This window comes from Macaca fascicularis, chromosome 5 (assembly GCF_037993035.2).
Source record: "Macaca fascicularis isolate 582-1 chromosome 5, T2T-MFA8v1.1".
Lineage (NCBI taxonomy): Eukaryota > Metazoa > Chordata > Mammalia > Primates > Cercopithecidae > Macaca > Macaca fascicularis.
Genome location: NC_088379.1, coordinates 65,710,522 through 65,733,434, shown reverse-complemented (window position 1 = coordinate 65,733,434; position 22,913 = coordinate 65,710,522). Strand labels below are relative to the sequence as shown.

The following is a 22,913-nucleotide window of genomic DNA, read 5'->3' as shown; positions in this document are numbered from 1 at the left end:
ATCAAGTTTTTCAAAAGCAGCTAGGAAAGGATACCAAGGAGTCTGTGAATAGATGGAGTGGAGTGAGCTGGTAGATGGTGAATGTGCTGCTCATGAAAGAAACAGAGGTGGTGCCCAGGACTTCAGAATTCGAGTGACAACACTGGACACTAACTACTCACTGACTGGGGAGCAGCTGAGTAGCCTAGCAAATTGTGGTTTATCCCCCGAGAATGTTCCAGCAGGTAAGAGATTCTAAGCTTGGGGGACAGGGGGAGCCTACAGGAGAAGCCACAGGTTCAAAAGTAGGCAGTATATGGTGAGCACATTTTGAAGTGTCCACAGGGAAAGAATTACTGGACGAAGATAATGAATAGGGGAAATTTTAGAACAAGATGGGTGAATCATCAATTAGAATTTTACTTCATTTCCTAGGTAAAACACAGTAACTCTGGAATAAAGTTGTTGTCATTCAAATACCAGCAAGTGGTGGTGTTACTATTCATAATCATGATGGCTTAATAATAATGATGATGATCATTCTAATTGTCCCACCAGATGCAATGAGACTGTCATAAAATCGATAATGTGGACAGAAATACTGAAAGTTGTGTAAAAGGTTAAATAAGGTTTGTGCTTTCTTTTACATTTCATGTTCTGTCAAGCTGTGTGTCTTGTTTCCATCATCCCACATTACACAAATAAGAAAGACATAATGTTTCATAACTGGAAAGTTGATTGATATCATAATTAAAATTATTAAAATAACTGATGCTTTAGTAGATAAAAGTTCAACAGGGGATAATCAATGTCAAGAGTGCTACCCTTCAAAGTTCTGCTCATAAATGCAAATTTACATGGGGAAGTTCCATGAGAAATTATTCTTTGAAGGAATTGAGATAATTAAAACCTGGTAAGAATAAAAAAGAATGCATAGGCCATTGACATGTGCTATCGAAAACAATGTGACTGGCCAGAGCAGTACTTTCCAACCATTTTTGTCAATATTGCTTCAGATCTGGAGGGGGTACATTTTTTTTTCTGCTTTCTCACTAATGTCTTCAATTAAGCATCATTCATCCTTAGTCATCTCTCTTCCTACTGTCATTTGATAAAATTTTGACCTCCACCGGAAAGACCAGGTCTTGTTTTGAAAGTTGTAATGTGCACAAAGACATTACTTGCAAATCTTTGCTAATGAACAAGTCTTACTGTCACTGTATCTGACCATTGGGAAATAGTTTTTCTTTAAAAAATAAAAGATGAGGCTGGGCACGGTGGCACATGCCCAGCTACTTGGGAGGTTGAGGCAGGAGAATCACTTGAACCTGGGAGACAGAGGTTACAGTGAGCTGAGATCATGCCATTTTACTCTAACCTGGGCAACACAGTGAGACTCCAGCTCAGAAAAAAAAAAAAAAAAAGATGAAGTTTGAAAGAAAATCAACTAAGGTCTTCCTTGAGTCAGAAAGAACAATTTAAAGAACTATTTGAGAAGTCATGTAAGTCACAGCTAAAGTCACATAAGTGCTAAAGAGGGATAATGACAGAGTATGACTTTGGCACTTCAGTGAATAATAGCTGTGGGAGCTTCTATATTGAATGAAGACACTCTTTTGAGTTTCCAGAGCCTTTTGATCTCTTCTTTCCTGTCTTTATTTTTCTTTCCTTTCTTCCCTTTTATTTCTTTTTTCTTTTTCTAACAGCTTTATGGAGATATAATTCACATATCATACTGGTCACCAATTTAAAGTGTGCAACTCAATGCTTTTCAGTATATTCATAAAGTGCGATCATCCTATTTTCTAACGTTCTGTCATCCCAAATAGAACTCTCAAAATGAACAAATCAAAGAATAAGTTTTGGTTGTTAAACACATTAGAGAATGATTGCAGGTTGAGGTACAGTGGTGACAATGACTTAATTAAGTAGCAGGGATTTGTCACTGAAGAAAAGCTACTTGGGCTGAGAGGTGAATCACAAGGAAACAATTTCAAGATGTGGGGAGAGAGCAATGAGGTGGCAGCAAGTTCTAAGAACTGGAACAAGAGTGAACTTGTTGAGTCCCTGGAGGAACTGAGGCCTGGAGGAACTGAGGCATTGGATTGCGGTGAGTCCCAGGAAGGGTGGAAAAGGTTAGCCGGAGAGGCAGACAAGGATACATTATGGGGTCTCTGTAGGCCATGGTGAGGTGTCACTAAATCTAAGGGTTATAGGAATCCACTGGACAATTTTAAAAGTGTGAAAAACATGATATAATTTACTTTTTCTTCGTTGAGACAGTGTCTTGTTCTGTCACCCAGGCTGCAGTGCAGGGTCATGATCTCAGCTCACTGCAGCCTCAACCTCCCATGCTCAAGCCATCCTCCCACCTCAGCCTCTCCAGTAGCTGGGACTACCAGCCTGCACCACCACACCTGGCTAATTTTTGCAGTTTTTGTAGAAATGGAGTTTTGCCATGTTGCCCATGCTAGTCTGGAACTCCTGAGCTCGAGTGATCCACCTGCCTAGCCCTCCCAAAATGATGGGATTACAGGTGGGAGCCACTGTGCTTGGCTGATATGATATACGTTTATTAAAAAAAAATAGCCTTCCATATATTGAGTCAATCTTACTTTTGCACTCTGAAGGTATAGTACTTCTCTTCACATGTGCTGTTCTGTTCCTTACATTCACCCACTCCTTTGTTTTGCTAATAACACCTCCTTTACCTAAAACGTCCTCTCTATGTCCCTTTTCCTAGCCACTAGCATTTCCATTTCTGGAAATCTTTCAGTGTGCTGCTCCATACCTTTTCCCTCCTTTAAGGACAAGTTCCTTACACAGCTATCCTCCACTGAGTTAGCAGCTCTCTTGAAATTTCCTATCCAGTTTTGTTGCTAGCTACTTTATTGCACTGGCCATGTTCTATCTTCTGTTCTATCTCTTTGCACCAATAACCTTGCTCTTCTCCCTACTTTTGCTGCCCTCTCCCATAATTCATGCTCTATAGCTTGTCATTACCAATAGCTGCAGTTTCTTCGTAATCTAAATTTTGATATCCCAACTGTTTAACTGCTACCACCCGTTTTCCCAGCTCACTTCCTTGGTACCCTGACTTCCATCTCACTGGGCCCTATAACCTGCTGATCCTCCCACTTCCTCACTGACTCCCATCACCCTCAGCTTGCACTGCTCTCCTCACTTAGCCTACATCCCATGATCCCTCATCATATTCATTCCCTGGCATACACTTTCAGACCTATAACTCTACCTGACTTCGTCCTAATCATTTAGGAAAACCCAATCCCTGATTAAATACAACTTTTGGCCTATTTTGTGTTACACAAATGTGGCTGGGAAAAAAATAAAATCATTTTAAATCCAGGACCACTATCCTGAAGTTTGCCCTCAGTGACTCCTGACCATCATACTATTTAGTTACTCTTTCTCCTAATGTGAGAAATAGTCAATTATTTTATATCTTCTCTTTTCAAAGCTGCAATACCTTCTCTGTAATCATCATTCTCAGCTGATGACATTGATTTCATTGCATAGAGAAAATATAAATAACCAGAATAGAATACACACAAGCTCTCACTAACAAATCTGCTACAGTGCTATGCTCTACTTACATCTCATTTCTGGGCCAGTGTTCTCTCCGTTTCCTCTTATCACTACACTAATATTTAGCACAATGCTTGGCTCAAAGTGGGCAATACATTCTGTTTTCTCCAGAGACCATGCGATGTCAGTGGAGGGGATATGAGATAGGGAGTGAAAAGAGAGATAGGGACTGGGTTCTAGTTTTCTCCTCCTATCATTGGTCAGAATCACTTTGAAAAGGGGAAAACAAGAATTAAGCTAATTATCTAGATAATTAGTAGGAAAAACTCTCATGTTCTCTTAATATCCAAGATGGTTTTCTCGATATTCCACCGATCTGTACAATCTTGTCTGTATGTGACCTATCACATCTTTAGGTTACTGTTGGCTAATAAGCAAGAATGAGGCTGACAGTTATCTATTTACTAGTTTGCATCTTTTTTCCCTGAGTTTTATTAAGATATAATTGACAAATAAAAAAAAATGTTGGCTAGTAGTGGTGGCTCATGCCTGTAATCATAAGGAGGATCTCTTGAGTCCAGGAGTTTGAGACCAGCTGGGCAACACAAGGAGACCCCAACTCACAAAAAAATAAAATAAAAATAAAAAAATAATTCCCAGTCTGCAGGAACACATTTACATTTTTTAAAAAATAGCCTTTCATATATTGAATCCAACTTACTTTTGCACTCTGAAGATATAGTACTTCTCTTCACATGTGCTGTTCTATTCCTTACATTCACCCACTCCTTTGTTTTGCTAATAACACCTCCTCTACCTAAAACATCCTCTCTACCTCCCTTTTCCCACCACTAGCATTTCCATTTCTGGAAATCTTTCCGTGTGCTGCTCCATACCTTTTCCCTCCTTTAAGAACCAGTTCCTTTCACAGCTATCCTCCACCGAGTTTTTCTGTGTGCCTGTGATTCTAGCTACTTGGGAAGCTGAGCTACATCCTTTGAGCCTGGAAGTTTGAGGCTGCAGTGGGCCACGATCACCCAACTTCACTCGAGCCTGGGTGGCAGAACAAGACCTTGTCTCACAAAAAATGTATATATTTAAGGTGTTTAACATGATAATTGATATATGTATGCATTGTGAAATTACTACTACAACTAAACTAACATATCTATCACTTAACATATTTACCATTTTTCTGTGTGTACGGTGAGAACGTTTAATAGCTACATTCTTAGCAAATTTCAAATATACAATAAAGTAATATTAACTATAGTTACCATGCTGTACATTAGATTTACTGGGTTGCAGGATAGGTGAGGTGGTCCACCCCTATAATGCTAGCACTTTGGGATGCTGAGGCGTGTGGATCACCTGAGGTCAGGAGTTCGAGACAAGCCTGGCCAGCATGGTGAAACCCCAACTCTACTAAAATTACAAAAATTAGCTGGGCATGGTGGTGTGTGCCTGTAATCCCAACTACTCTGCAGGCTGAGGCAGGAGAATGACTTGAACCCAGGAGGCAGAAGTTGCAGTGAGCTGAGATTACGCCATTGCACTCCAGCCTGGGCAACAAGAGCAAAACTCTATCTCAAATAAATAAATAAATAAATAAAAATAATAGAAATAAAATATTTACTGGGTTGCATTTTCATGTGTACATTGAACACTACCATGAGTCAGGCATATAAGAAAGATGTTTGAAGACAATGCAGTGATATACTATTTTATGCATCAATAGGATTTGGGAACAAGAAATGCAGTTTTACATGTTATTTCACCTCTTCCAGCCAATTCTGCACATCTCACATTATTGAACAGAAAATAAACAATATTTCTCCCATATTTACCTTTTAAGGTTTGGTCACAGCACCCTCACCAACTCTCTGAATAGAGGTTGCATGTGAGGTAGAAAAAGCCTGGACTGTTTCAGACAGAATTCCTTGGCACTCACAAGTTATATGGCCTGGCATCACCTACTGGAGCCTGAGTTTATTAATCTGTAAAATAGAGATGATATCTACAGTGGTACTATGAGAAAGAAAAGTTTGGAAGTACTCATTCAATGTTAGCTCTTATCAAACTTGATTAAGGAAGTGGCTGTGAGTGATTGATCTGGCTGAACAAAACTACATGGTTTGGAAAGTGTAAGCAGTTGATAGCTGCTCTGACCAAAGCAGTTGAGCCACCACATAGAAGTCATGCTTATTGTGGAGGTTCCTGACAACACTGTAATGAAGGAATTTCTATCTAGATAGTTCTCATCTCCACTTTTCTTTTACAAATCCTCACATTTTAGTGACAAAATACCTGCCACAGGGTGGCTTCAGCTAAATATATGTATAAAAATATAAATAGAATTTGCATATGTCTGATAAGCTGTCTTAATTGTTGGAGTTCTTTCTGCCTGTGTTTGATACATGTGCATAGTGTAAGCAGTCTTAGGAGGGTGATGTTAGAAAGTTGTAGGGTCCCTGAAAATGTAGGGCATGGTCCTTTACTTATGGTTGCCCTACCTTATTCCAAACACATTTGGGAGAACAAAGTGTGAGGTATAAGGATGAAGTACATAACACTCTAATTATAATGATTATAGTAACTTTTATATATCACTTTATAGTTACAAAGATCTTTAACATATCCTGTAACAGTTGATCCACCCAACATCTATATAAAGTGTATATGGTAAATATAATTATGCCCACTTTTCAACTGAGGCAACTGAGGTTAAAACAATTTACCCCAAAACATAAAAGTAGTAATTAGTTCTGCCCACCTAAGTTTCTTGTCTTCTATAAAATAACATTTTCCTCTGTACGGTCATTATAGGTTCTAATACAGAATTCACATCACAATGACCAATGTGGCATGTGAGAAAAATACAAGCTTGAAAACAGAGAGCAGAAAATACTAAGAAATAATTTTATTATTTTCATCCAAGATCCAGGAATCTGAAAGAGCCCCAAAACTCATAAAAGTAGTGTGTAGCAGTGCAAATAGGAACTTCTAGTACTATGGGGAATAGCCATGGAGAAACGCCGCTTGCAGTGGAGTCACCCAGCAGACCACAAGGGAGAGACATGCCTGAGTTACATGACACATGTCTCAAGATAGTGAGGCCACCAAGTACCTGGGCTGTGACTCAAGGTGCAGACCAGAAAATAATTATTCCTCTTGGAGACACCTAAAACTCTTTGGAGAAAATAATCATTTGCTTACAAATAGGAGACAATAAACTATTCTATTGGATCTGTTCTCCGTTACCTGAATAGAAATTCAAGGAAAAAAAAGGACAGTAAACTCCTAAAAAGTAAATGGGCCATTTGTTCCACAGGTGCCTCTCACACAAGGGTTATGATCAAACCCTACATTGATATATGAAACTCTCTTTTCAATGGCACCTCCATTGGGTCCAATAGCAATGAAAACCTTTTATTGTTTTTTAGTTCTCATTGTATTTAACCTGGGTACTCATACAGAGATAGAAACAGGTTCACAGAAGTCTTGGATCTGGTCTAATGACACATAGCTATTGACTAGAGAAGTTTTGATTTAAAATCAGGTGTTCTGACCCCACACCCAGTGTGTTCTTCCATATTGTCTGCTCAAAAACTGCTATTTATTTCCTAATGGTAGCATTTCAATAATCAGGATTGTAATTTATTAGTTGTAATAAATCAGAATTCTAATTTGTTACTTTATCATCAAATAGAGAACCTGAATTACAAGAATTATAGTGGATTTCATTTGTATAAACTGGAAAGGGTTAACAAATTCAGGCAGCTACTCTCAAAGTAGTATTTAACTGTAATAATTATAAAAACAACATGACTTAAAAATCAAGTCATTCATATGATTTTTTCTGCCTTATCTGTAATATATTTTTATGCCTGCTAAGACATATAATATCTTCTATAACAAATTTCTAAAATGAGTATTTGTTTTAAAATGAAAACCTTATAATTTGCATTTTTCTTGAGGATGTCAATCTGGTACAAAACAAAATAAACAAAACACCTGTTATATTAATGAAAGTGGGCCCCTGACTTTAGATGTTGTTAGTCTGATAACCCATCAAAAATTGCCCCGCTGTACTTCCCTACTTATGAGAAACATACCTTTAAGACTGCACCAAGTGCTATATTTGAAGTGCTCATTTTCTGTCCTGTTTAGAATTAATTTCTCTTTCCTATTTCTTCATTTACTTATTTTTAAATTGATAGATAACATTGTATGGTTTTTATTGTTTACACACATGATGCTCTCCTTTGCATATATAGCCAATAGTGGAATTGATGGATCATATGGTAGGTCTATTTTTAAAAATTTTTTTGAGAAATCTTCATACTCTTTTCCATAATGGCTGTAGATACTTACATTCCCACCTTGTGTATCAGTTCCCTTTTGGTCAACCCGCTTTAAAAGAAAAAAAAATCTTTTTGACCTATTGGTTGTTTAGGAATGGCTGAAAAACCAGAGAAAATGAGGAGAAAATTAGAGGAGATAAGAAGAATAAGTGTGATACAATAACAAAGGATAAAGAGTAATATAAAAATGTAGAATACACACTGAATTAAGCAATAGAGAATCATCGGTGATCATGATAGGAAAAGGAACAGAGTAATGGGGTCATAAATCATCTATCTGTGGGTTGGAGAAAATATTGGAAGTGAGTAAATGGGACAAGTGAGTTTCAACAATTGTTTCATGAGTTTATGGATGGGGAGAGAGACAAATCATCAAGGTTTATGGAGTTGATAGAGGATTTTTGTTTTCTTGTGGATGCAACAGTTTTCAGTATACTTAAAATGGTGTAACTAAGCAGTAGATTGTCTGAGGTTGGGAGGGGAATTGGACTCACATAATATTTGAATAATCGTGGATCCTAAACTATTAGGTTCACCCACATGAAATTACCTTCCACACAGGGTCAAAAGTTGTCATATACTGACATTTTCATATGGTTCAATATAACAGACTGGGAAACTTGGACACACTATAGGCATCCACTTGAGAACATGAATGGGTGCAGGTAGGTTCGTTGGTTCAATATCAGAAAGTTGAAGGAAATATCATCTAATTCATCAATCACATGATCTCTTTGAAGTAGTAGAAAGATGAGATGGCAGGTGATGAGAACTGAAAATTTGAGGAAGCTGAATAAACTGGGTCAATGTGGAAAATAGTTTAAGGGAATGTAGTAGAAAATGGTGGGCAGAATTGAGAATTTAGATGAAGAGGCCCCTCCTCAACATTTGTGTAGCATATGCTACACAATGCTACACACATGTTACATTTCTGTAGCATTTCTCAGTGGTCTGAGCAGAGGTTAGCCATTTTTCGGATAGTTATATCTTCCCTATGTTTTAGCCAGTATGAACAATAAAAGAGATACAGGAAGAGAGAATTTAGTGGAGTTCAAGTCATAGTTAAAATTTTTGTTTAAATCATTAACCTAAGGATTGCAAGAAAAGCAAAGACGAGTGTGTGTGTCTGTGTGCGTGTGTGCACACACTGACAGTGGCTGCTGATGGATATAAAGAATTCAAAGATTAGAAGAGTGAATTAGTAAAAAAATAAAAATAAAAAACCTTGATGCACTGTAAGTAACTAAGATTGCTACAAAGGAAAGTTAGAAATAGTGATAAAGTCCAAAGTTGTGATTCAGATAGAGTAATTCCAAATCATCACAAAGTCCAGGATGTGCACTGAAGAGTATTATTGGAAGAGAAAATTATAGAGATAAGAAGTTCAAGGAAATAAACGACTAAGATGTTGAACACTGACCACAAAAGCACTGATGCTATCTAGGGTAAGTGTAGAAGTAGAAAAGGAAATAGAGAAGCAAGTGTCAGAGTCTCCAATAAATGGAAAGCATAACTTTGGGGTCCATAAGCACAGCAATGAGTAAAGAAAGAGGGTGGATAGGAGAATTGTATGAACCTCAACAAAACAAGGCAGTTTTACAAGGGTGTGAAGAGTAATGGTCCAAGATGGCATGGAGGAGAAACACTAAGTCTTCAATTCTGAGGTATCTGAAAGTATGGGAGAATGAGAAACCCTTAATCCAATTATCCAGGGGTATAGAGAATAGTCAGTGAAAAAATAAATTTAGAATACAGTTTATTAACCAGGAATGACAATTCAAGAATGGTAAAAGTATTTGTGCCGAAAAGAATTTATCCTAAGGGATCAATTTTGAATGTGCACAGAAATTAGCCAGAGGAATGGCCATTATTACAGATAATAATGTTTGCAGAACATTCATAAGTGCAATACTGACTTTTATGTGTGTCAATTTTACCAAGACGCAAAAATTTAAAAATAACATGTTTAAAGATTATCATAACATTTTCCTGTAAAAATACTTAACATTAGATTAATACAGACCAGTTTATGTCTTGTTAAGTCTTATTCAATAATATATATGAAGAAAAAAGAAAATCTAAATTATATATGTGTATATATGTACGTACAAATATGTTCTGATAAAACTTTCATTGCATTTTTAAACTTGGAATTGTGCTACTTCAGAGATACTAATTATTCTTATTCAGTTTTGGGACCATCTGTTTTTTCTCTCCTTTTTTTTTTTTTTTTTTTTTTTTTTTTTTTTTGACATATAGTCCTAGTCCTACACTAACAGTGCTAAACTTCTAGAGTTCAAAATACTATCACAGAAGATGAAGGTAGTCTCTCATTTAAATGACAAATCTGGTTGCTAAATTACAATCAGTAGACTCTGTTTTCTACATTTACATGTTTTCAATTGGCAGAGTTCTTTTATTCTCACTATCATGAAATCAAAACTTGACTTTAATAGTCAATGTGGGAAATAACCTAAAATTTATTGATAGATGTTACTACATGAAAAGGGACTCTAATGTATTTCTGTGTAAGGCAAAGAGAAATGTAAAATTACTCAGGACCCCATTGAAGAACTTAATCTGAGGAATCTATTCCATAATTACTCATTTGTAGAAAAAGGTAATGACTAAATACTATCTATTAACTGGAATATAAATAAGGACTAAAGATTAAACACTATAAATGTATTTACATATATATACATCACTATATTTAAATACAGAGTGACTTACCAGAAAAGTAAACAAAATATTTCTGTGTAAAAAAGAGTCTTTCAAGATGCTATTGAAATCCATTTGAGTCAAGTGGAGAAGACCCAAACAACCAGGAGCAGATAAGTTGTTGGTTGAAAATTAAATGATACCAAATAAATTTGAAGAACAATTAAATGCTTCAACTAATATATATGGGCCAAGCATTCTACTAAGTGCTGAAATGTACAACAAAGAATAAAATTGTCTTTTTCACATTACTTAGAGATGACAAAAACTAATAAATAAAGATGTTTGTGTATTCCAAATGAAGAAAACCTTCTGAGAGCTATTTACACTGAAGCATTGATTATCAATGGTAAGAGTAGAGATGGCTTTTCAACAAATGCTTCCTCCACCCATACCACCACTCTTACCCCTCACATTCCTCTGAGCCACAAAACCAAAGAAAACCAAACTCAGTGTTTCAAAAAAGATATAAAGTAGTCATACTGATTTATCTGAAAGGAGAACGGGAGTGTGGAGTTTTCAAAAAGATTTAGGACCAGGAGAAGATAACTTTAAAAATCTTGAAAGGTAACAGAAATGTAGAAGCTTAAATGGGTCCTTGGACTATTGACGAGCTGTAGATCTTTTGCTTTTCCCAGATTTTTATTTCACTCTACTTTTCCTGTCTCTATTTATGTAGTTTTCATTTGTTTCTTTACATTTCTGGTATGTCTCTTTTTCCTTTAACTAGCTATACTACAGAACTGATATTCACGTAACCCTCAAAGAACTGTACGCTTTTCACTCCTATGCTCCCCCACCCTGCCCATCACCACAGTGGCAAGAATGGTGCCTGGCACATAACTGAACTTGAATAAAGGCTTGCCTATTAAAGATATTAAAGAATTAAAAAGGACTAAATTATTTTATTGGTATGACATAATCAGCTTTTTCCTTACAGATTAGAGATCATTTTAAGTAAAAACAAAAATAATAATAAATAAAAATAATTGTTCCTATTACTGTCCATTTTAAAAGTAAATCTTAATGTGTCACATGTGGAAAGTGTGTTTTTTGGTTATTTGTTTTTAATAACCTAAATCTTAATTTGTGGCTTTAAGATGAGCAGGTGAAAAGAGGAACACTTTTAATGATAGTACAGAGTTAAATCTGTTAGGAGGACTGTGATCTAGAGATCCATACATTTAATTGAATTTTATATGTAGAAATATTATTAACAATGGGAAAAAAAGTGCAACTCTGGTTAAACACCACTAGAAAAGGTATCGGTAATTCCCTCATTATCTTAAGCAGTTTGTATTAATTAACCTCATATTTTTAGATGAAAAATTAACATTCAATAATGTGTAATCCAAACACTTTGGAAAGTCGAGGCAGGAGGATCTCTTGAGTCCAAGAGTTCTGGGCAAAATAGGGAGATGCCTACCTCTACAAAAAATTAAAAACTTAGCCTGGTGTGGTGGCGCATGCCCATAGTCCCAGTTACTTGGAGGCTGAGGTGATAGCATTGCTGGAGCCTGGGAGGTCAAGGCTGCAGTGAGCCACGATCATGCCACTACACTTCAGTGCTGCACTCTGGGAAGAGAGCAAGACCGTGCCTCAAATAAGTAAATACATAAATAAAAGATTTATTTTCTATAAACTTCCTTCCAAATCTATTAACATACAAAAAATATTAAGATCCTTTGTTTGCTTTTCACTCTTTATATTCTTATGTACTAATTATTCTTATATTGCTCTTATTTTTTTATTTTAAAGGCAAATAATTTCCTAGAGTATTAAAATTTATATTTTTTGAAGTTTTAGTTATATTTATCAATTGCAGAATGAGGGTTAAAATACAATACTTCCTATTCCTTGCTCCATTCTATTCCTATAATTGATACCAGTCACCTCAGGCTCTCTTTCCTCCCTCTCTTTGTGATCATCTCATCCTCACAATAAACTTTGCAACTAAAATCCAATATGTTACTTTTCAAATCCTATATATAAAAGTATTAGTCTGGTTTCTCAAAATAAAGAGTAACATAACTTTATGTTTTCCAACAAAAAGTAAAGAGGAAAAAAAAAAGATTAGATTCCCAATTTGAATAACTTCCAATTTGTATTGGGGAAGCCACAGATATGAAACAAATGTTTCAAATATGAAATAAAACTAAACTCACCAATTCATCATACAGTTTTGAGAACGCAAACTCTTCTACGTCATGCTACTTCATGATGTATGGTCAAATGAATAGCATCTCCGGCATTCTTTCTGACTTGTAAGCTGACTAAAGTAAGAATGCTTAAGGATTTAAAAGAAACTAGTTTAACAGGTTAGGATAAATAACCTTTAAACAACATTGAGGTGAAGAATCACTTGATTAAGTCTTTGCTGCAGGAAGTAGAATTTCCTCGTTCTAGCTAATTAAAATTAAGTGAGAAACAATATCGAAGTTTCAAACCTAAGTAACACCCTAGGGTACTTTGAGAAATTTTGTATTTGTCTTTCAAGAGGTGGCGCTCTTCATTCTGAGTCAGTACAAGTCTGGTCTCCGGCCCTGACATTCACCTCTTTCAGAGGCAAGCTTTTAACACACCAGAGGTTTTCATAAAACATTCTATGGCCCTTGATTCACTTTTCTTCAGGCAATGATACTTGTGCTTATGCTCTCTGACCCAGCAATTCATTTGTGTCTATTCTTAAGACGAGCTGACTTTAAGGTAGAAAAATTAAAATATATTTTGAACCAACTACTTTTTCAAAGGGCTTCGCCAGCTGATCATCGTCTGTCTGTATGCTTACAGTGTATTCGCCATTTTAATAGTGAAAACTGCGATTACTTTTGAAACAACCTAATGTATACACTATCATTGCATTCTTTGACTTACCCGAGTTTTTTGTTGTTGTTGTTCTCAATCTAGGCTTTTTCACCCCCACAGAGACTTTGTCCATTGTTCCTATAATGTTTTTTCCCTCCTCTGTATTACAATTTTCAATTTAAAATCCCCCTCACTACAAGGTTCAAGTCATTTAGTTAGAACCTGTCTACACAGGGTCCATGGACTCTGAAAGCCTACACTCAAAGGTTAATTCCTGCAGGATTATTTCCACTAATTTCCCCAGCTCCCACACTACCTGAACAATCCTTTACCCACACTTTCCCCTCACGTAGGCTTCTAGTTTTAGTTTTGCTTATTTTCGGATTTATAGACCCATTTCTCCTGTTTGGTATGAATGATTTGAGGTTCAGAACTGTGATGTCTTCATATGCACTTATCAGCACCTCTGCAAACACTGTGGCATTCAATATTCACTGAGGCTTTCTTTTCGTCAATGTGACAATTTTTGATATTCCATTTATTTTTCAGCCTCTCTTTGATTTTGAAAAAAAGTTTTTGGTAAAACAGAAACATATCTTAATTACAATTAATAAATGAGCATATAGAAAAATGTTCCAATGATTAAGTACATAATTCTAAACCTTTATCAATTTTCTTTACTATGTAACAAATTACCATAAACTTAACCACTTAAAAACAACTGCCTCTTATTTTCCATTTCTATTCTGTAGATCAGAAGTCCAGCCAAACTCAACTTCGTTCTCTGTTCAGGGTCAGAAATGATAAAGGTAAGATATGTGTCCAGCTATGTTTTAATCTGGAGGCTATGGTGAAGAATTTTACTTCCTAGCTCATTCAGGCTGTTGACAGAATTCAATTCCTTGCAAAATGGACTAAGGTCCCTTTTTGCTTGGTCACTGTGAGTCAGGACTGCTCTCAGCTTCTGGAGGCTGGCCACACTCTTTGACAAATGGCTCCTTCCATCTTCAAGTCAGCAATAGTGCATATTTTGAAACTCGGAATCTCTGACTTTTCTGCTACTAGGAAGAGGAAATTATCTACTTCTAATGGTTTTCATGCTAATGTATTAGATTAGGCTCATCTGGGTAATATTCTTTTTGATTAACTCAAGGTCAACTGATTAATAACTGCTGTAGTCTGATTGTTTGTCTTCCCCTGCTCCCAAATTCATGTTGGAAATCAAATAACAAAAGTGATGTTCCTGGGAGATGGGCTTTGGGAGCTGAATAGATCATGAGGGTGGAGCCCATCATAAAAGAGGCCTTAGAAATCTGTCTTACCACATCCACCATGTGCGGATACAGTAAGAAGGTGCTGACAATCCCATTACTGGGTATATACCTAGAGGAAGAGAAAGCATTCTACCATAAAGACACATGCACACGAATGTTCACTGCAGCACTGTTCACAATAACAAAGGCATAGAATTAACCTAAATTCCTATCGATGACAGACTGGATAAAGAAAATGTGTATAGGCACCATGGAATATTACACAGCCATAGAAAAGTGAGATCATGTTTTTTGTGGGAACATGGATGGAGCTAGAGGCCATTACCCTTAGCAAACTCATTCAGGAACAGATAACCAAATACCACATGTTCTCACTTATAAGTGGGAGGTAAATGACAAGAACTTATGAACACAAAGAAGGAAACAACAGACACTGTTGAAGACTACTTGAAGGGAGCAGGTGGGAGGAGGGAGAGGAGCAGAAAAGATAACTATGGGTACTGACCTTAATACATGGGTGATGTAATAGTGTGTACATCAAACCCCTGTGACACATGTTTATCTGCCGGGTCTGACCCGCAGACTCTGGCAGAGTGACGGATGATAAAATGTACACAGACACAGGTTTTTTGCCTGGGTCTGCAGCTAGGGAACCAGGCCACTCACAGACACCGAGAAGGGTGCTGTAAAGAGTCACAGAAGCCGCAGCCCCGACAAGCCGGCGCTGCGGGCATGTATTTAGTACAGATTTAATGACAAAGGCTTTGAGTTAACACAACTTATGGATAATTAACATGGTCGCCCCCCCCCCAACCCCGGAGAGAGCAGTCCTGCACACGGATTATTAAAGGCCAGGTTCCAAGGCCTAAGTAAACTAACTTATCTAGATCAATTCCTTACACTTTCTTGTTATCTACCCTGAGAGAATTCAGCTGCCTTTAGCCAAATCCTCTTTTGAAACTTTTGCAAAACCTACCAGCCTTCCAAGAAGGTTTGCATCTTCTTCCCATAATTTCTCCCCCCACCACCCTGACCACCTCACCACCATGACCATCCTATGTCTATCTATGTAATAAACCTTCACATGTACCTCCAAACCTAAAATAAAAATTGTTTTAAATGAGAGTGCTGCCTATGTCTATTCACCAGACATTGAATCTGTCTGGCATCTTGATCTTGAACTCTTCAGCCTCTAAAACTGTAAGAAATAAATGTTGTATATAAGCTATCCAGTTTACGGTAGGTGTTTTTATTATAGCAGCCAGAACAGACTAAGACAGTGACTTTAATCACATCTACACAATCTCTTTTGCTATGGAACATAACATAATTGTGGGCATGGTATCTCATCATATTAGGACAGAAGACTTTGGGGGACCATTTCAGAATTCTGTCTACCATAATGCCAAACAAAATATTATTTTTTATGCTTTAAACTATACATTTAAAGCATGCACACATGCTTACACACACACACACACACACACACACACACACACCCCCCTATAATTGAAAGACACCGCAAATTTCTGTTAAAAGTTAATGGAAATAAAGATAAAATTTTTCTATCTAAATTTTGCGGCTCTAGATTAGTAACTTTGCTTTAGGAGGTGAGAAAATGAAATGAATTTGAAAAGAGGTGCAAGAGAATGAACTAGAGTGGATCAACAATGCAAGAATGCAGAAGGAAGATCAATTTAATGTTCTTCCAACATGAGATGGTAGGAATCCGAACAGAGTACAAGCCAGCAGGAATAGAAAGAAAAGATTCAAATAGAAGATAATGACAGAAAATACTGATAGAGGTGAGAAATAGGACAGAATCAAAGCTAATTTCTAGGTTCTTAGTGCTGTGGGTCAAGGGCACAGGTTCTGAAAATGGTTAGTCCATCTTTCCTACATTCCTTCTTTTCTTACTTCTTTTTCTTTCTTGATAGAAGAATGTAGAAAATGTTTATAGCTTAACTGGAAGGAAACGACAGAAAGAGTGACAGAAAAAGAGAGATGGAGACAGAGAAGGAGAGAGAGAGAGACATTTAAATACTAGAGAGAGGGTAAGTGATGAACCAACATCTGGGGCAGAACAGGAGGCAGTAATAACAGAACACAGTTTCTGGTCTTTCACTGAGAGGAAAACACTTTGGTAAGACAGAACAAAAGGAGGCAAACAATAATACAAACACTAGTGTGAAAGTGAGTTATTGAGTTGCAGAATTTTGGATAATCTCTTCTGTTCTTAGCATGGTTAGCACCAAAGTGAGTGGAGAGAGCGTGGGCTAAGTACCAGTGCTGGGGTGAGTGTTGTCTTGTTGGAACAACATGTCAGAAAAATGTTTTTAAAAGAAAAAGAATTGGCCAGGCACGGTGGCTCACACCTGTAATCCCAGCACTTTGGGAGGCCGAGGCGGGCAGATCACCTGAGGTCAGGAGTTCAAGACCAGCCTGACCAACATGATGAAACCCCATCTCTACTAAAAATACAAAAATTACCTGGGCGTGGTGGCACATGCCTGTAATGCCAGCTACTCAGGAGGCTGAGGCAGGAGAATCGCTTGAATCTGGGAGGTGGAGGTTGCCGTGAGCTGAGATTGCACCACTGCACTGCAGCCAGGGTGACAGAGCAAGAACCTATCTCAAAAAAAAAAGGAAAAAAAAAAGAAAAAGAAAAAGAGTTATTTGGTGTCATCAATAGTAAAACTGAAACGAGATAGCCCCAATTACTAATGGTGTTAATACATATGGTTGGATTAATTTTCTCTAACTTTGCTCATTTCCACCAGGCACAGAAGAAGAGCCACTGAATTTTAAGATTGACTTAGGGCTGACAGTTTGTTGGATTGGTAGCCTGCAAGCTAAGGACTAGGAAACTGACCATTATAGTGATAGAAAACTAGTTTATGACATCTAAAATGAAGTTCCACAGGCTTGTATGAAAGTGTGGTTTTTAAGAATTAGACATACTATGATACTACGGAGACTCTGAGACATTTAATAAATCAGAACATCAGATACCTAAAGTGAAAAAGAAGTTGAAGTCATTTGAATTTATGAGCTCAAAGAATTAAGGATAGGTGTGGGTCATCTGCCTGGATTTTGAAATTGACCACAAGGAAGAGATGAGTTGGGTGGAGAGGTTTGTGTTGAGTCAGGTGCCTAGTCCCTCAGTAAATGCGGGGAGTGAGCAAGAGGCTGACCGTAATTAGGAGTGGCAATGTGTGGTATAGCTAGAGGCATGAATATCAGAGAAATACATTTTTATACTAGTGTGCAGCAAAAATTATTGGAAGACTACACAAGTATTTGAAAGCTTGTAGTTGGGAGTTGGAAGAATTCTGACTTAGTATTAAAGCCAGGGAGAAGAGACAATCACTTGAGATGGCTAAAACAAAGTGATGTTTTAGATAGTGACATCCAGACTTTAGTAAGATGATGTGGAAGGTTTCTGTGGAGAGGCTGAAGGTATAGGAGCATTTTAATGAAAGGGAGCAAGGAGGACTCAGGGAAACCAGCTGGGAAAGAGGGTGCTAAAGAGATGTTAAACCAGTGGAGGAGGGAGTGGTACAGGGTAAAGGGGGAAGAACCACACACATTATTGGCAAGGAACAAAACAGGGGAAATGACAAGTGGTCACAGGGTGTTTATTGGTGCATAGAGTGGGGAAGGGCAGGATGCCATACTTATGATTCCTGATCCTGGTATTAAATTTAACTGACAACAGACTAGCCTAATGCTCTGGGCTAGGTCTCTGTGGCTTAACTATTTGATGTATCATAGACATCAAAACTGATGATTATATAAAAATATGGTCATAAAATATATAATTTAAGGTGGAGAAATACATAATTTTATAATTCTATTATGTCAATTTGTGAAATATATGCATTCATATATACAAGAATTAGAAAATAAAAAGTAAAAATAGTTAAGTTTGTACAATTGTATGCTCTCCCCCATCAGTATGTGTCATAATGTTCCTTTAATTTTTTTCAAAAGTGGTGAACAATCCATTTTTTCTTTACTTCTTAAAAAGTAACCTTTGTTCTGAATTCCAGTTATTTTTTCTTCTATGAACCTTTTCATCAAGTAGCTGTGGTTTAGTATTTGTCTTTCCAATAGTTTCTTCTTTATTCTTAGATTCTGTTTATTTTTCCTATCCACTTTCAAATTCACCCTTTTCTCACAGTGAATTCTAGCCTGTTCGTTTAACCTTTGAATCCACTTTTCCTAAAGATTATCAATGTAGGACAAACACTAATGGGTTTAAAAATTATCCCAAGAATTTAGGAGTCACCACATGGATCTAAATAGAAAGATACATTTTTGAGGTTCAGCAGAAGGTATTTGCTTTGAATACAGACCAAGGGTAGTAATTAAAACCACTAAGATGGCAATCTTATGTGTATATGAAATTTCTCCTTCTGGAAATAATTAAAAGAGGGGCATATGAGCATCTTTTGTGGAGAGTACCGAAGTTTGGGAGTCAAAAGAGAAGGCAGATCAAATAAGATGATCTCCTTATCTCCAACGCTACGTTTTAAAATAACAGTTAGGGACATAGGTTCTGACAGAGGAAGAAAATATATAAAAATATAACTCCACAGGAATTATGTGACCTAAAGAAAGTTTAATAATTCAGAATACAGACTGCTATGGCTCAGATTTTTTATCCCCACCAAAACTCATGTGGAAATTTGATCCCCAATGAAGCAATGTTGGGAGATTGGTCCTAGTGGGAGATATTTGGGTCATGGAGGCTGATTCCTCAGGAGTGGCTTGGTGGTGTTCTCTCAGTAACGAAGGAGTTCTCACTCTCGAGAAACTAGATTAGCTCTTGCAGGAATGGACTAGTTCCCAGGAGAGCAGGTTGTTAGAATGTGAGGTTCCTCCTCCTGTCTGGTATCTCTCTGTACATGTCAGCTTCCCCTTTGACTATCTACCATGTTTTGACTGAGGACAAAAACCCTCACCAGAAGTGAAGCAGATGCTGAAGTCATGCCCTTAAACGTTTCAGCATGCAGAATTGTGAGCTAAATAACCTATCTTCTTTGTAGATTACCCACTCTCAAGTATTCTGTTAAAGCAACATAAAATGGACTAGGATATAGACTAAAATATTACTTTGTAAAATGCTGACCCTAAGTAGCAATTTTTTTTTTGTATTTTCCATTGTCAGCTACATAATAGCATTAAAAATGTTCCAAGTAGATTGATGTAGAGTTCTCAGGCATGCTATACTAAAATATTAGTTAAATAAAATAAAGTTGGATTATATCTATTCTTAAAGCTATCAAGTGAACAATAATTAATTTGATTCAGCTAGTTATTTCTTTTTCCAATAAATATTAAATGCACAAGTTGTATGGTATGTTTCTCATCAGAAAATGCTAAATATAATTTAAAGGAACAGCAGTATTTGCCAAATAACAAAACAACACTATAGATAAAAATGTTAACATTATGTAAAAACTTCTTTACAATCTTAACAAATGTGTGGCATTGTCTGTGCTGAAATCAGTTTACAATAATATGCTTTATACTTTTTTTTTTTTTTTTTGAGATGGAGTCTCGCTGTGTCACCCAGGCTGGAATGTACTGGCGCGATCTCAGCTCACTGCAACCTCCGCCTTCTGGGTTCAAGTGATTCTCCTGCCTCAGTCTCCTGAGTAGCTGGGCCTACAGGTGCACACCACCATGCCTGGCTAATTTTTCTATTTTTGCAGAGACGGGGTTTTGCCCTGTTGGCCAGGCTGATCTCGAACTCCTGACCTCAAACGATACACCCACCTCAGCCTCCCAAAGTGTTAGGATTATAGGCCATCTTCCTCATTTCTCATTAGTCATAGTTAAAACATTAAGGCAAAGAATATATTGAAACCTGTAAAAGAATGTTAACTGTAAGCATTTACAAAAGTGACTTAATCAAAACTTGTTTATTTTTTGCATTTTAGTGGGCTTCTATAGCTTTTTTTTTAATAAAACAGAATATTCTAAAAAAGTAAAGAGTAAAACAGATATCTGTTGTTTTAATAAGGCTTGAAATCTTTTGCTGCCTTATTTTAAAATATGGTATGGATATCTTATTTATATCATATTAAGGCTTTAAATTACTTCAAAATTTTAAAAATTATAACTGTGTGGAGAGTGAGAAAAGGATGGAATTAGGTATGAATTTGGGGGGAAACTTCTCACAAAGTATTACGATCTTCCTATTTAACTAGCTTAGTAGCTTTGCCTAATTCATCTTCTGTTTCCTTAGGTATGGTTGAATATAGTTGTAAGTGGCTTGTTGTCTTAATCATAAAACTGGTTTGGTCCAGCAATATACTTTGGAGAACACCATGTAAGTTTAGCTTACTTCACTTTTTTTGTGTGTCCAATTGATGTGAGATAAGATCTTGCAATTCTTATTATTGAATTACAGAAATTAAGTATAATTTACTTACTTAGGGCTTTGAGGATTCTTGGTCTGATTTAACCTAGGTTTCTAGTTTAATATTTAAAATATTGGTGAGATTGGCAGGAATAGGGCTGAAGTAATAATGAATGGTGGTAGGAGGAGGATTTGTTTTATGTTTTAAAATTGCAATTTTAATGTTAGTTGTTAGGAACATCATTAGTGATGTAGAATAAATTAGATGTATATAAAAGTACAGGTTGAGTAATCCCAGCACTTTGGGAGGCCGAGACGGGCGGATCACGAGGTCAGAAGATCGAGACCATCCTGGCTAACATGGTGAAACCCCGTCTCTACTAAAAAAATACAAAAAAATAGCCGAGCGCGGTGGCAGGCGCCTGTAGTTCCAGCTACTCGGGAGGCTGAGACAGGAGAATGGCGTAAACCCGGGAGGCGGAGCTTGCAGTGAGCTGAGATCCGGCCACTGCACTCCAGCCTGGGCCCCAGAGCGAGACTCTGTCTCAAAAAAAAAAAAAAAAAAAAAAAGTACAGGTTGAGAAGAGCTATGAAAGCCATGAATGTAGGTATAATGAGGCTATTATTTTTTGTTATTTCTTGAATGATAGCTCATTTGGGTAAAAATCCTGTTAGCAGGGGCAGTTCTCCTAGGGATAGTAGAGTAACAAGGATTATAGACGTTACTAATGGTCATTTATTTCACATATAGGATAGTGATAATGTTGTGTTACTTATATTTGCATTGAATAATATAAATAGGTTACTGTTGATATTAGGTAAATTAGTAGAATTGAGAATGACGGTGGGGATGTAAGTTAAAATTGCGATTACTCAACCTATGTGGGTAACTGATGAATAGGCTAGAATTTTTTATTGTGTTTGAGTCCTCTTGAACCTCCTAGTAGAATGAATAGTACTGCGATTGCTAACAGTATATTTTGGTCTAGTGAGGAAAAGATTTAGAACATAATAGAAATTGGGGCTAGTTTTTGTCACATAAAAAGAATCATAGCTGATGTTGGGGAAATCCCTTGTGTTACTTCTGGAATTCAGAAGTGAAAGGGGGAATTCCCAGTTTCATTGCTAAAGTTACAATAATTATTGGAGATGCTGTTTGGTTTAGCATATTTATAACTACTAGGAGAAATTAGTTTGGCAGTAGTCATTTAACTTTAGTGACTTGTAGGTCTGCAATGATCCTGCCTACTGAACCTGCATAACTCAAGTTAGAATAGAGGAGAAAAGACTGGACTGGATACTAGAGCTCCTAGATTCTCTTCCTCCACTGTCTAAAATCCACTGTATAACCTTGCAGAAATTCTCTTGGCCTTGACTTCACATCAGTCAAAAGAGGAGGCTGATGTAGATAATCTCTTAGGTCTCTCCCAGCTCTAATAGCTATGATTCTAGCTTTCAAGTTTGTTTTTCATTTTCATGATTGCATGAAGAGATTCCTTGCATACCTCCTTTGTCTGTCAAATAAATACATTAACAAAGAAATAAGTTTATTCAGTGGAAAGAGTAGATTCCTATTAAAATATTTTTGTTCTCCATATTGTTGAATCATATAGATTTCACTGAGAGATGGTTAGCTATTGGCAACAATTTTGGTCTAATATTGTTCTAGCATTATAAACTAACTAGAGTTCTCATGCCACCCAAAATTCCATCAGGACTGCACGGAGATTATGAGCTGCCTTATTTATTGTCAGCTTAATGAATCTGACCTGTATTTTAAAAAGAGTCAGACAAATTATAAGTTTTTTTCTATGAAAAGATATGAATATTACTATAGGATCACCACATAGGAGG

At 36.8% G+C, this 22,913-nt stretch overlaps 1 protein-coding gene across 1 annotated transcript in view; it reads right to left on the bottom strand.

Moving 5' to 3' along the window:
- LOC102115373 (transmembrane protease serine 11G-like) overlaps window positions 1-15,423 on the bottom strand; it is a 43,203-nt gene extending 27,780 nt beyond the window's left edge. The window contains 1 exon segment of the mRNA XM_074039138.1: window positions 15,356-15,423. Coding sequence (XP_073895239.1) covers window positions 15,356-15,423 — 68 coding nt within the window.
- Between the last annotated feature and the right edge of the window lie 7,490 nt (window positions 15,424-22,913).